The following is a 15,682-nucleotide window of genomic DNA, read 5'->3' as shown; positions in this document are numbered from 1 at the left end:
GGCCGAAGGTAAAGTGCAACTTACCTCTGATCGCGTCTGGCTAAGAACCCAAGAACAAAAATATGAAGCTACCTGCTTCACTTCAATAGTCATACAGACTTAAAGGGGAACCAATAGTATCAATTCATGTAAATATTTTTTTAATCAAGTTTGGTTGGGAGGTTTGTGTCTGTCAGCAATAATATAATAAATCTACACTGACAAAAAATATAAATGCTGGTCCCATGTTTCATGAACTGAAATAAGATCCCAGAAATGTTCCATACACACAAAATGCTTATTTCGCTCAGATTTTGTGCACAAATTGGTTTACATCCATGTTAGTGAGCATTTTATCCTTTGCCAAGATAATCCATCCACCCGACTGGTGTGGCGCATCAAAAAGCTGATTAAACAGCATGATCATTACACAGTTGCGCCTTGCTGGGGACAATAAAAAGGCCACTAAAATGTCCAGTTTTGTCTCACAACACAATGCCACAGATGTCTCAAGTTGAGGGCGCGTGCAATTGGCATGCTGACTGCAGGAATGTCCAGCAGCGCTGTTGCCAGAGAATTTAGTTATAATCTACCATAAGCCCCCTCCAATGTTGTTTGTACGTCCAACTGGCCTCAAAACCGCAGACCACGAGTAACCACGCCAGCTCAGGACCTCCACGTCCGGTTTCTTCACCGGAAAAACTCATTTTTATTGGTGGGCTTGGCTCCCCCAGTCGGTGCACCCCTGCCCAGTCATGTGAAATCCATAGATTAGAGCCTAATGAATTTATTTCAATTGACTGATTTCCTTATGAACTGTAAGGCAGCAACATCTAAGAAATTATTGAATGTTGCGTTTTATATATTTTTCCTGTATATGTAACGAAAGGGATTTGGTCAATTGAAACTTAGTTACTTCCTCCAGAAATTACAGAGAGTAAGTAGAAAATAACTAGTTCCTCCAAAAATATTAAGGGACCAGATTCAAACTCATGTTCATACTCATGTAGTTCATGGAAGGAACTGAAATAACCATTCATTTATTTTGCCTATTGGTTGCCTTGAACATAGAATAAAACAACTGATCTAAAGAAACAGATTTTCCCTAACGAAGAATACATTATCCCCTACAAATATTGTCCATTTATTATAATCCACATAAGAATTCACACAAGACGCACCGTCGCTTGCACGTAGCATGCATAGGCTACTTGTACTGACACCCAGTGGATCTGCAGTCTAAATTATTGTGTAGACTACAAACACAGCTACCAGCTGACTCCCAGCGTCAATTCTAAATAGACATTCAAATCCTCATGCTGCAAGATTATTTTCCTCCTACGACGAAATGGGTCATATTAAGATCCGACATCTGTACATTATAAACTGGTTAAACGTAATTAGAGCAGTAAAAATAAATGTTTTGTTATACCCATGGTATACGGTCTGATATGCCACAGCTTTCAGGGCTCGAACCCCCAAGTTTATAAAATCAATCATGGGATAGGGAGACATCCAATGCGATGGTTGCATTTATTTCCAATGAGAACGAGTACTTCTAGTCTTTCGACGTAAACATTTCTATTGTGAGTTGAGGCCTCCATTAGTTGCTGCATTGTATATGGGTTGTGTAAACTGACATCACTCACATCAATGGCTTACGGTACATCACAATTAGACAACATACAGTATTGTGTGCTTTATCATATCCATTTTGCATATCTGCATTTTAATAAAGCCAAGTAAGTTCTGAAAATATTCACATACAGGTTTCTGGATTAACATAAAACAGCACCAGAATTGATTGCATATTTTTAATATTTAGTACTAGTATATACTTGATGGTACTTACATATACCGGTTTGCAAAAATATAAATATACAGGTACTGTACTTAGTTACGTTATTGCTATGCATGATTAAGGTCTGGCCTAGTTTGGCTCAGAATTCAGAACCCACTCTATGAGGTGTACGGCCATTGTCTTATGTCAGATAGCGTAACGAAATGTCTACACTGTCTGTTGAATGTCACGTAGGAGTGACGCCACCTGATGTAAGACAATGGTGTTTGGCTGGTGAGGAGTCGAGTTCACCTACACTACCAGTAAATGTTTATCCATTAAACATTACATTAACTGACAATATGAGAGAACAAGGTAACAACACAAGTTAGTACCAAAAAACAGTGAAGTTGAAAGTCCATGATTTGTTGTGCCTTCTGTTATAAATCAGTGATGGTGAGCAAAACACATCAGTAAGTCTCAAGCTAGAAAAAGAACAAAATGTATAAAAACCATGTTCCAAATTATAACATTAATGATCCTAGAGAAGGGAATGGCCACTGTCAGCAAGTTAGCTCTCTCGGTCTCCTGTCCCATCAGGGTCTTTGGTCCATGTGTACAATGTCATGAAGGAATGTCAAAAAACAAAACGTTGACGTCACAATGATGATGGAAGACAAATCCATGGTCGGCTTGGCATACTGGGCCCATACATTAACTGAAAGAAAATGACAAAGAAAATGACCACAAATGACAAAATAAAGTGAATGGAAACACTGTGGAATGAAATAATGCAAATCATATACATTGCACATTACATTTTTTTCAGAAAAATGTATGACTTCATGAAGATAAAGTATAATGAAGGTGAAAGAGAATAGACAGAAAAAAGAAAAAAAAGGTCAGAAAATGTGTAGATTGTGCCTCAGAGAATCATTATAATGTCAGTACAGAATAATTCATGAATGAGTGATAATTCTCAGAGCTGTCAGGGGAGGGAGCCCTTCAACTCCATTTTGAAGACCACTCATGAAAAATGCCAGTGTAAATGTAAAGTTCTAACAAAACTGTCATGAAGAGATCGAAATTTACACAATAGTTACTGGGAGGAAAATGGGGGAGGGTCATGCTTTTTCAATTTCAGTCAGGGGGAGGGTTTAATATGTTTTTTATTTTGTCCAGGGGAGGGTCATGTAATTTGTAAATCGATGAAATGTCAAATGCTCAGGGTTTGAGAATGAGTTGCTTAATATAGTATCTCATGTGTGCCCGATACGGCCCCTCCTCCCTGATTCCCTGCTGGGTGCGCAATATCTAGTGTGCCTAGTGTGGTCTCAATGAAATGATCCATGGACTAGGCTGTACAACAAGCATGCTGGGAGAAGCACAGGGCAAAGTTCTATTTTTAAGAAAATGTACTTCGAGTTTTTGCACTGCTGGGATGGTGTGTGTGAGATATATATAAAAAAATATTTTAAAAAACACTAGGCTACACTGCATTACACAGTGCAATGGATAGGCGTTCCCATTCATGGTTTGACTGACATTCAGAGGGAGCGCTACAACTTTCTATAGCCGAGAAGCAGTGGTGTAGTGTTATTTTTTTTTAGGTGAGAGCAAAATAAATAATTCAATGACAATCATTTCTCAGACCAAAGTTTGTACCCACAGATTGAATATTTAAATGATAATGCCCGAGAAGCCGGTGTTTGGAGGATATATTAACCTCTCTTGGGTAGGGGGAAGTATTTTCACAGCCGGATGAAAAACGTACCCAAATTAAAACGGCCTACTACTCGGGCCCAGGAACTAGAATATGCATATTATTAGTAGATTTGGATAGAAAACACTGAAGTTTCTAAAACTGTTTGAATGATGTCTGTGAGTATAACAGAACTCATACGGCAGGCAAAAACCTGAGAAAAATCTAACCCGGACGTGGGAAATCTGGAGCTTGTAGTCTTTTCAAGTCATTGCCTATCCAACACACAGTGACTTAGGGTTCATTTTGCACTTCCTAAGGCTTCCACTAAATGTCAACAATCTTTAGAACCTAGTTTCAGGATTTTGCAGTGAACAGAGGGCGAACAAGAAGGCCGGGGAGTTGGTGACTCAGGAAAGGACATGAGTTCATTGGCGCGCATTCACGTGATGAGGTAGCTGTGTTCCAAAACTTTTTCAAGACATTGGAATCGTCCGGTTGGAATATTATTGAAGTTCTATGTTAAAAAGGCCCTAAAGATTGATGCTATACAACGTTTGACATGTTTCAACGAACGTAAATAGAACTGACTTTTCGTCGTGAAATTTTGGGCGCGCTTCCTACATTTGGAGTAGCTTACTGAACGCGCAAACAACAAGGAGGTATTTGGACATAAATTATGGACTTTATCGAACAAAACAACATTTATTGTGGACCTGGGATTCCTGGAAGTGCCTTCTGATGAAGATCATCAAAGGTAAATTAATATTTATAATGCTATTTATGATTTTAGATGACTCCAAAATGGCGGGTATCTGTATTGCCTAGTGTCTGTTTCTGAGCGCCATACTCAGATTATTGCAAAGTGTGCTTTCCCCGTGAAGCTTTTTTTAAAAATCTGTCACAGCGGTTGCATAAAGGAGATGGTTATCTAAAATTCTTTGAATAACAGTTTAATATTTTATCAACGTTTATGATGAGTATTTTTGTAAATTGTTGTGCTGATTCACCGGCAGTATTGGAGGCAAAATATTTTCTGAACATCACGCGGCAAAGTAAAATGCTGTTTTTGGATACAAATATGAACTTTATCGAACAAAACATACATTATTGTCTAACATTGAGTCCTAGGAGTGTCATCTGATGAAGATCGTCAAAGGTTAGTGCTTAATTTCTGGTATTTGTGACCCCTCTCCTGCTTGGAAAATGGCTGTGTGGTTTTTATTGTGTTGTACCTGTCCTAACATAATCTAACTTTATGCTTTCGCCGTAAAGCCTTTTTGAAAATCGGACAATGTGGTTACATTAAGGAGAAGTGTACCTTTAAAATGGTGTAAAATAGTCGTATGTTTGAGAACTTTGAATTATGACATTTTGTTGATTTGAATTTGGCGCTCTGATTTTTCACTGGCTGTTGAATAGTGTGAACTGTGGGTGGGACGCTAGCGTCCCACCTGCCCAAGAGAGCTTAACACGGGTGTCGAGGGCCGGTGTTATCCACTAGATGGAGACTGTAGAAGCTAAAAAAAGGTTCTGTGACTGCCTCACATAGAACCTGTCTCTCTATTTGGATACATCTATAACAATGAGCTAATGATGCGCAATTTCACTTGGCATAGAAAATGTGCTCTCTCGCAGGACACCGATGCTCAACGGAGCTAACAACAACAGTCACTTCATACAAGCTTGAAAGACTGCAAACTAGCTGCACTTAGTTTCGTTTTACCTGTTTTCTATTGACATTTCTTTGTATATATCCTTGAAAATATATGCCGATTCATGATTTTGACTGGTTGAGAAAAGTTGCCTGCCTGTCTGTCTCATCCCAACACGTTCATTACTATGCGACAGCTGAAGATCGAATTTGAATATTGAAACAAGGCTGCAAATGTCGGAGAGACAGACAGCAAGGTTTATACAAATCTCCATGTTAGTCTAAAATAAATGAGATAATGTATAATGGAGATAAAGTTTATAAATTGCCTGGCTGGGCTGACTAGACAGTCGATTGCACAGTCCGATGGAAGAGAGTAAATAGGCATTTTAACATCATAGATTTAGCCGGTGGTAGCTTGTGGAATAGACATCGGCTGGAATGCGGTTTTAACCAATCACCATTCTGGATTAAACCCACCCGTTGTAAATAATAAGTGATGAGTAGGTCTATCAGATGTAGGCAACATCTTTATGAGGGTTAATTTGAGCACCCTTCGAACCGTGGTGCTGACTGGATAGCAGTGGTCACGTATCATTCTAAGTTTCACTGCACAAGGGGGTCCGTGGAGTTTTATGAACATCAAGGCAGATACACAAAAAATGTGGATCCTAGATCTTGTTGGTGTGATAAGGTTCATGCGATGGATCAGTTTGTCTGCATATGCAGTAGTGGTGGTACTCGGATAGTAGGGCGAGTTCAAGTGTGTCATACATGACTGAGGACAGCCGTTTTAGAAACCCCTGGTAGAGATGTCTGTGGCTGTTCCTGTTATGTTGGACTTGGCCCGCTTAAAGTGGTCACGCCTCTGACCGACGGGCATCTGCACAAAAGCAAAAACATTTAATTAAAAAATTAAAGCGGGTACGGCCTCAGTGTTCATAGTAAACGCGCGATGGAAGTTGCACCGAATTTTACAACATTCATGTTTGCACTCAGCAGACCTGAAATTTGCTCAGTGCCACATTTTTTGGGAGGGAACAGTTATTTCAAGCGCTCAGGGAGGGTCGAGTAAAAATATATTTTACTGAGGAAAGGACCATCCATGTTAATTTCAGAGAGTTACAATTTTCTCCAGGTATCCCTCATAAATAACGTACAATCCCTAATGCAGTGAAAACCCAAGCACTACCTCAGGAACTATGAAATCTGTCAGACTAACCACAAAATGGATGAACGGTTTCACTAATAACGCACATATTATCCACTAGATGGAGACTTTAGAATCTAAAAAAAGTTTGTGACTGCCTTACAGAGAACCTGTCTCTCTCCAACTAGAAGCTGCTAAGGTCAGGTATTTTCCATAAGTCTGTTTGCTCATATAACTATTTCAGTGTACAATAAATACAACACCCTGGCATGGAATTTGGGGGGGGGGACGGAGGGGAAGGCCCCTCATGATCAAGGTATAAACTCTTAAGTCAATCCACTGCTATCTGTGATCTCAATTCAATCCTTTGGGGAAAAGGAGGACAATGGGACTTTGAAGCTAAAGCTAGGGTAAGAGAAGGTTTGGGAGGAATAAAGGGAGAGCGAGTGGAAGAGGACAGGAACTTGCTTACTTTTTCTTGTCCTTGTCCTTCTTGAGTGGCTGGGCTAAGGACAACGTCTCAGCTGCCACCTTCCTGCGGTTGAAGGCGTTCATTTCCTCCTCCAGTTCCCGCCTCTTCTCCTCCACCTTCCTCTTCTCCTCCTGGTGCATATGCTTCAGCTGCTCAAATTTGTTGTGCAACTGATTGTGGCAGATAGATAAGACGTCAGGCCAAGAGATAAAACTTGATTATCCACGATCCAAATATATATCAAAAGATCAGCACAGGTATAAATATGCATTGTTACATTTGTTGGTATGTAGGTGTCAATGTCAACATTCAGTACCAGTCAAAAGTTTGGACGCACCTACTCATTCAAGTGTTTTTCTTTATTTTGACTATTTTCTACATTGTATATTAATAGTGAAGTCATCACAACTATGAAATAACACATATGGAATCATGTAGTAACCAAAAAAGTGTTAAACAAATGAACAAGGTAGAAGAAATCCGTGCAAGGGTAGCCTTCCAGAGAGACAGAGACTAACGTTCTTTGTTTCACGGAAACATGGCTCACTCGAGACATGCCATCGGAGTCGGTACAGCCAGCTGGTTTCTTCACGCATCGCGCCGACAGAAACAAGCATCTTTCTGGTAAAACGAAGGGCGGGGGTGTATGCCTTATGATTAACGAGACGTGGTGTGATCATAACAACATACAGGAACTCAAGTCCTTCTGTTCACCTGACTTAGAATTTCTCACAATCAAATGCCGACCGCATTATCTACCTAGAGAATTCTCTTCGATTATAATCACAGCCGCATATATCCCCCCCCAAGCAGACACATCGATGGCCCTGAACAAAATTAATTTGACTATGTAAACTGGAAACCACATATCCTGAGGCTGCATTTATTGTAGCTGGGGATTTTAACAAGGCTAATCTGAAAACAAGGCTCCCTAAATTCTATCAGCATATCGATTGCGCTACGAGGGCTGGCAAACCCCTAGATCGTTGTTATTCTAACTTCCGCGACGCATTTAAGCCCCCCCCCCCCCTCCCTCCTTTCGGAAAGCTGACCACGACTCCATTTTGTTGCTTCCAGCCTATAGACATAAACTAAAACAGGAAGCTCCCGCGCTCAGGTCTGTTCAACGCTGGTCCGACCAATCGGATTCCACGCTTCAAGATTGCTTCGATCACATGGACTGGGATATGCTCTGCATTGCGGCGAACAACATTGATGAATACGCTGATTCGGTGAGCGGGTTTATTAGCAAGTGCATCGGCGATGTCGTACCCACAGCGTCTATTAAAACATTCCCAAACTAGAAACCGTGGATTGATGGCAGCATTCGCGCAAAACTGAAAGCGCGAACCACTGCTTTTAAATCAGGGCAAGGTGACCAGAAACATGACCGAATACAAACAGTATAGCTATTCCCTCCACAAAGCAATCAAACAAGCTAAGCATCAGTATAGAGACAAAGTAGAGTCGCAATTCAACGGCTCAGACACGAGAGGTACGTGGCAGGGTCGACAGTCAATCACGGACTATAAAAGGAAAACCAGCCCCATCGTGGACCAGGATGTCTTGCTCCCAGACAGACTAAACAACTTCTTTGCTCGCTTTGAGGACAATACAGTGCCACTGACACGGCCAGCTACCAAAACCTGCGGGCTCTCCTTCACTGCAGCCGATGTGAGCAAAACATTTAAACGTGTCAACCCTCACAAGGCTGCAGGCCCAGATGGCATCCCCAGCCGCGTCCTCAGAGCATGCGCAGACCAGCTGGCTGGTGTGTTTACGGACATATTCAATCAATCCTTATCCCAGTCTGCTGTTCCCACATGCTTCAAGGAGGGCCACCATGGTTCCTGTTCCCAAGAAAGCGAAGGTAACTGAGCTAAATGACTACCGCCCCGTAGCACTCGCTTCCGTCATCATGAAGTGCTTTGAGAGACTAGTCAAGGACCATATCACATCCACCCTACCTGACACCCTAGACCCACACCAATATGCTTACCACCCCAATAGGTCCACAGACGACGCAATCGCAATCACACTGCCCTAACCCATCTGGACAAGAGAAATACCTGTGTGAGAACGCTGTTCATCGACTACAGCTCAGCATTTAACACCATAGTACCCTCCAAACTCGTCATCAAGCTCGAGGCAGGGTCGAGGTCTCGACCCTGCCCTGTGCAACTGGGTCCTGGACTTCCTGACAGGCCACCCCCAGGTGGTGAGGGTAGGTAACAACATCTCCACCCCGCTGATCCTCAACACTGGGGCCCCACAAGGGTGCGTTCTCAGCCCTCTCCTGTCCCTGTTCACCCTCGACTGCGTGGCCATGCACACCTCCAACTCAATCATCAAGTTTGCAGACAACACTACAGTGGTAGGCTTGATTACCAACAACGACAAGACGGCCTACAGGGAGGAGGTGAGGGCCCTCAGAGTGTGGTGTCAGGAAAATAACCTTACACTCAATGTCAATAAAACAAAGGAGATGATCGTGGACTTCAGGAAACAGCAGAGGGAGCACCCCCCTATCCACATCGACGGGACAGTAGTGGAGAGGCTAGAAATTTAAGTTCCTCGGCGTACACATCACGGACAAACTGAAATGGTCCAACCACACAGACAGCATGGTGAAGGCGGCACAGCAGCGCCTCTTCAACCTCAGGAGGCTGAAGAAATTTGGCTTGTCACCAAAAACACTCAAACTTTTACAGATGCACAATCGATAGCATCCTGTCGGGCTGTATCACCGCCTGGTACGGCAACTGCTCCGCCCATAACCGTAAGGCTCTCCAGAGGGTAGTGAGGTCTGCACAATGCATCACCGGGGGCAAACTACCTGCCCTCCAGGACACCTACACCACCCGATGTCACAGGAAAGCCAAAAATATCATCAAGGACAACAACCACCCGAGCCACTGCCTGTTCACCCCGCTATCATCCAGAAGGCGAGGTCAGAACAGGTGCATCAAAGCAGGGACCGAGAGACCGAAAAACAGCTTCTATCTCTAGGCCATCAGACTGTTAAACAGCCATCACTAACATTGAGTGGCTGCTGCCAACATACTGACTCAACTCCAGCCACTTTAATAATGGAAAAATGTGTGTAATAAATGTATCACTAGCCACTTTAAACAATGCCACTTTTATATGTTTACATATCATACATTACTCATCTCATATGTATATACTGTACTCTATACCATCCGCTGCATCTTGCCTATGCCGTTCTATACCATCACTCATTCATATTTTTTTTATGTACATATTCATTCCTTTACACTTGTGTGTATAAGGTAATTGTTGTGAAATTGTTAGGTTAGATTACTCGTTGGATATTACTCCATTGTCGGAACTAGAAGCACAAGCATTTCACTACACTCGCATTAACATCTGCTAACCATGTGTATGTGACAAATAAAATGTGAAACTATATTTTACATGTGAGATTCTTCAAAGTAGCCACCCTTTGCCTTGACAGATTTGTACCCTCTTGGCATTCTCTAAACCAGCTTCATGAGGTAGTCACCTGGAATGCATTTCAATTAACATGTGTGCCTTGTTAAAAGTTAATTTGTGGAATTTCTTTCCAGACATGAAAGGTCTGTCAATGCGGAAAATGTCAATAACTTTTAAAGTTAATTCAAGTGCAGTTGCTAAAACCATCAAGCGCTATGATAAAACTGGTTCTCATGATGACCGCCACAGGAAAAGAAGACCCAGAGTTACCTCTGCTGCAGAGGATAAGTTCATTCGAGTTACCAGCCTCAGAAATTGCAGCCCAAATAAATGCTTCAAAGAGTTCAAGTAACAGACATCTCAAAATCAACTGTGAATCAGGCCTTCTTTGTCTAATTGCTGCAAAGAAACCACTACTAAAGGACACCCATAAAAAGAGACTTGCTTGGGTGAAGAAACACGAGCAATGTACATTAGACCGGTGGATATCTGTCCTTTGGTCCAAATTAGTCCAAATTAGAAATTTTAGGTTCCAATCGCCGTGTCTTTGAGACTCAGAGAAGGTGAACGGATGATCTCCACATGTGTAGTTCACACCGTGAAGCATGGTGCATGGTGGTGTTATGGTGTGGGGGTGCTTTGCTGGTGACACTGTCTGTGGTTTATTTAGAATTCAAGGCACACTTAACCAGCATGGCTACCGCTGCCATCCCATCTGGTTTGCGCTTAATAGGACTATAATTTATTTTTCAACAGGACAATGACCCAACACACCTCCAGTCTGTGTAAGGGCTATTTGACCAAAAAGGAGAGTGATTGTGCTGCATCAGATGACCTGGCATCCACAATCACCCGACCTCAACCCAATTGATGAGTTGGACTGCAGAGTGAAGGAAAAGCAGCCAACAAGTGCTCAGCATATATGTGGGAACTCCTTCAAGACTGTTGGAAAAGCAAAAGCTAGTTGAGAGTGTTCAAAGCTGTCATCAAGACAAAGGGTGGCTACTTTGAAGAATCTAAAATAAAATAACACTTTATTGGTTACTACACGATTCCATGTGTTATTTCATAGTTGTGATGTCTTCAATAAATTAAGAAAAACACTTGAATGAGTAGGTGTCCAAACTTTTGACAGGTACTGTATGTGCAACAACTGAATCCTCCATAAGAACGCAAACTAATTTCCTTCACCTCCCCACCTTCCTCCTCTTTCCCAGCCAGCAGCCACACCCTCACCTCTCTCTCCTTCTCTTTCAGCTCTGCCTCAGTCTCCTTCACTTTGTTAACAAACATCTGTCTCATCTCCTCCTCCTTCTTCTGCAGGTCTCCCATGAACTCTTTCCTCTTGGCTTCATAGGTCTCCTGGAGACTGTGGACAGGACAAACAAAGAAGTGGCTTACTACATATCAGACTAACTACAGCTTGGACTAACTCACAAAGGAATTACAGTTTTTAAAAATCACTCACAGAGCATCTTTACATGCTGAACTCTGGGATTCATTGGTCTGCTTTCCTATAACATATGACTCAACTATTCATTTCGGTGTTTGTGTGTTCTGTGATCAGCCTTGCTGCCTCACCTGAACGGCTGACAGTCAGGGTCTGTATCTTTGAATCCCATCTCCTCCAGTTTGCAGCGGCGGTAGAGCTCGTAGTGGCGAGTGTGAGTCTGCTCCCTCAGATCCTCCATGTTCACCCTGATCAGCATCTCACGCAGCTTCACAAAGTCACAGTGGCTCTCGTTCTCCACTGGGCGGGACAGCACAGAGACAATGCAATGTCAACGAGGCTATGTTACTAACATCTGAGGTCACAGGCACCACCCTCAACCACGGTCAATGAATCTACATGAATGATATACAAGTGCAATGGGTCCACGTTGTGAGGCTCCTGCAATTGATTCATGATAAACTAGGTTCTGTAAGATAACTCTCCTCTCAGAGTAGGAGTAGCATCACATCAGCTGAGGAAAGCACCGTACGATTCAGGGGAAAACTTGGGGATATTTGGCAAAAGAGTAGTGTACATTAATTAGAAAACCTCTGGACTTTGTCCATTTTTTATGGTCCACTATCTCTCAGAGTCAAAGAGTTCTCAGGCATCCAATCGTGTGAGGACTGGAGCAGGAAGCCTTTCCTGCTTTTCACAGTGACATAAGTGGGGGAGGATTTGCCCAGAGGAAGGTCATGGACTCCATGGCTACAGTGGTATACTGCAGGATATAGTGGAAATAAATACTGTATCAACCCCAGCTGTGAGCGCTGTGCTGGATGTAAAGGATGTGGTAAAAAAAAAAAAAAAAAAAGTGGCAATTAGCACAGCGTTTAGTGTGGAACATGATTGCTTTCGACATGAAAGTCACTACACCTTCAGTATACAGAGAACGTGAAAATACTTTGAGAGAAATTACATACACAGACAAATGACCTCCACTTTGAAGTCTTCGGAGAAGAGAAATGGGGAAGAAAATGGCGACATCTAACATCTCTGGTAAACTCTCCCCGCTGAGATCCGGGGTGCAATTTGCTGACCCCGGGAAACCCAGAGTTGCCAGGGCAGGGGAGAAACACATTACACACTCTGCACAGAAATAGTTGGAAGGGAAGAAATACCAGCGTCTGCCATCTGTCATAGTTGTCTGGGGTTCAGAGATAACAAGAGAGATATCCTGAGGTGAGATTAAAAAAAGCCCTCAAAATATTCCCCCCGCCCACAAGACTTTGTTTCTCATTTATCATAGCCCATATATGACATAGGAAACCTGTTTTGATTGAGACAGTTGCTGCTATAAGCGAGGGAGATTCAATCAAGTGGACACAATATGATTCACTTAATCCAGTTTCCCAAACAATTTCAAAATAGTTTTTTTTATGACCCATTCACTGAAAGATAAGACTCTCAGGAACACGTATATGAGTCTTCTGTTTCCCTCTACAATGCCCACAAGCCACGCAGGACTCATTAGAACAAAGTGGACAAGACCAGGCACCAAATCAGACGAGGGGAAAAATAACATCAATGATGTTCTTTTCTAGACAGAAGATAATACAAAATTATTGCCTGATGATCTTCTGAACTTCCCAATACCTTTCTGATGTATTTCAGTCACTTCAAACCGTACTTCCTTCAGATTTGAAATGCTTTCAAAAGTACTGTCAGACTGATTTGTAATAGGCCGTCATAGCCCCAATTCAAAAAGCAAAAACTGGCAGTTGTTTACAGCTCTTTGTTTTTTTTGTTTTTTTTAACAGATGGTGGGGGGTCACACATTTTTGTGTATCAAAATGGGGTCACTGGCCCAAAAAGTTTGGGAACCCCTGACTTAATCATTTTCTATCTAGCCTATTATTTATCACCCTATTGACTGATGGAAATCCTCTCCTACACTCTAACCTATGAGGCAGGCTTTATAAATAAACCGAAACCACAGTCCTTGAAGGATTGTGGAATGGAAACAACAGGCAGAGGATAATGGAGAGAGCGTTCTGAATCAAACTCCCAGCTGGGTTCAAATATTCTCACAACAGTGCTCAGTGACAAGATCAAATTACAGCGTTTAGCCATCCCTGTCGACCACAGCTAAACGTCTGCAAACAAAGCAAACAATGTAGCAGTGTCCCTGTAGTAATACTACCAATAGATGTAGCAGTGTCCCTGTAGTAATACTACCAATAGATGTAGCAGTGTCCCTGTAGTAATACTACCAATAGATGTAGCAGTGTCCCTGTAGTAATACTCCCAATAGATGTAGCAGTGTCCCTGTAGTAATACTACCAAGATGTAGCAGTGTCCCTGTAGTAATACTCCCAATAGATGTAGCAGTGTCCCTGTAGTAATACTCCCAATAGATGTAGCAGTGTCCCTGTAGTAATACTCCCAATAGATGTAGCAGTGTCCATGTAGTAATACTACCAATAGATGTAGCAGTGTCCATGTAGTAATACTACCAATAGTGCATTCATCGGTCTCTGCCATTTTCCAAAGACACTAGGGACTGACTTCCTGAGCAGTGGTTCTCTCCTGAAATGGAAAGAAGCAAAGTGGTACAGAAGGAGAGGTACTCACCTTGCACTACTCCCCAGGGATACTGCCTGGCCCGCACCGTTTTGTTCCCCACTTTGACCTCCTCGATGCTCCCCACCACAGCGAAGGGGAGGTGAGCCTGAAAGAGTTCATAGGTCAAGAGGTTAGTCAGGTTACAGATTTGACCAGAAGCAGCTTCCACAACACCCATCACTCTCACACAGGTTACACTTCCTTCCTCACAGCATAGCCAACATTTTTACTGGACAGGTCTAACTGCTTAGACAGATGTCCATGGAAGAGAGACAAAAAGCAGACAGGCGATAAACTTTGGCTGTACCAACGTTGCCATAGACCACACAAGAGTAACTCTAAAAAGTGTTGAGATATCAGTTACTTCAGGGGCTGCGTTTAACATCTAGCCAGCTGTATTTAGGGGCATGTCTTGTTGGTCTGATTAAACATACGGGCCCGATTGCAACAGAGATGCGGAAGCTGCGGATTACCTGCAGGTTACAGCTGGATTTCTCAACACTCTACTACCAGGAGATTACACAGAGCTCCAAGCTAAAATAACCCTGGCTGCAAGGGAAAAAAAGAAGGGGAAATATAACTAGAAGACCAGCTGATCTGACGCTGTTACGGTGTCAAGCCGGCTTGATACTAGACAGTGGAAATGGCAATTGTCTGCGTTTACTACTCCCACCCCAGTGGAGAAAACATTCTATCAGGAACAACGAAAGATAAATATGAAAAAGATAAGAGAAGAATGTGACATATTACAACTGAAATAAAATTATTTGACTGGAAATGTAGCCTGTTAATTACAATGATTATAACTTTGCGAAAATAAAGTTATTGAAGACCAACTTTATATTAATTCATTAAAGTTATATGGATTGCAGCAACATGTGTGACAGACATTGTTTCTTCAATAAAGTACAATATGCCACAGTGGGCCCACTGCCTAATTAATGTAGCACTGTAAGAAATGATACAGGTTCATTGACTTATCACATTCTACAAATAAATAATCTCCGCTGTCTGCACAATATTAGAATACAATATAATTTGATTCAAAATACAACACAATCACAAGTTAGTTTCAAATGTCAAATGTGTAGCTTACAGTTCAGGAATATTTATATTTCCCCTCTTGATAAGAAATGGACATATTCGATTCAGACAATTAAACCATTAATGGATTACATAAATAGTAAACAAACATTTTTTATCCAACACCATGATCTTTCCCATTCATAAAATGTGCAGGGTAGGCTACATTGCCATAGCAGATTTGCTGTGATAAACAAGTAAATGAAATACCTTATTTCAGTTGTACAGAATGATTAGCCAAATACATAAAATCGCAAGATCAAATTGTTCCAATGATAATACCCACCAGAGGACGAAATCTTGAAAAATGTAATCCGGATTAAAGCTAATGACATCCGAGTTATGGAGC

General features: G+C 42.0%; 1 protein-coding gene across 2 annotated transcripts in view; it reads right to left on the bottom strand.

Moving 5' to 3' along the window:
• The window catches only part of LOC115148530 (septin-8-A), a 50,743-nt gene that overhangs the window by 11,831 nt on the left and 23,230 nt on the right, over positions 1-15,682 (bottom strand). Inside the window, exons 6-10 of one of the 2 annotated variants that reach the window (XM_029690483.1) lie at positions 14,260-14,356; positions 11,775-11,943; positions 11,430-11,562; positions 6,738-6,907; positions 1,499-2,477 (exon numbers count right to left, since the gene is read on the bottom strand). In XM_029690483.1, coding sequence (XP_029546343.1) covers positions 2,474-2,477; positions 6,738-6,907; positions 11,430-11,562; positions 11,775-11,943; positions 14,260-14,356 — 573 coding nt within the window. In that variant the 3' untranslated portion in view covers positions 1,499-2,473. Of the gene's footprint in view, positions 1-1,498; positions 2,478-6,737; positions 6,908-11,429; positions 11,563-11,774; positions 11,944-14,259; positions 14,357-15,682 lie in introns of those variants that run through there. The other variant, XM_029690482.1, reaches the window with a different exon arrangement.

The sequence above is a fragment of the Salmo trutta genome, chromosome 15 (genome assembly GCF_901001165.1).
Source record: "Salmo trutta chromosome 15, fSalTru1.1, whole genome shotgun sequence".
NCBI classification, from domain to species: Eukaryota; Metazoa; Chordata; class Actinopteri; order Salmoniformes; family Salmonidae; genus Salmo; species Salmo trutta.
The sequence above is the reverse complement of the archived record's forward strand: the minus strand, read 5'-3'. Positions and strand labels throughout refer to the sequence as shown.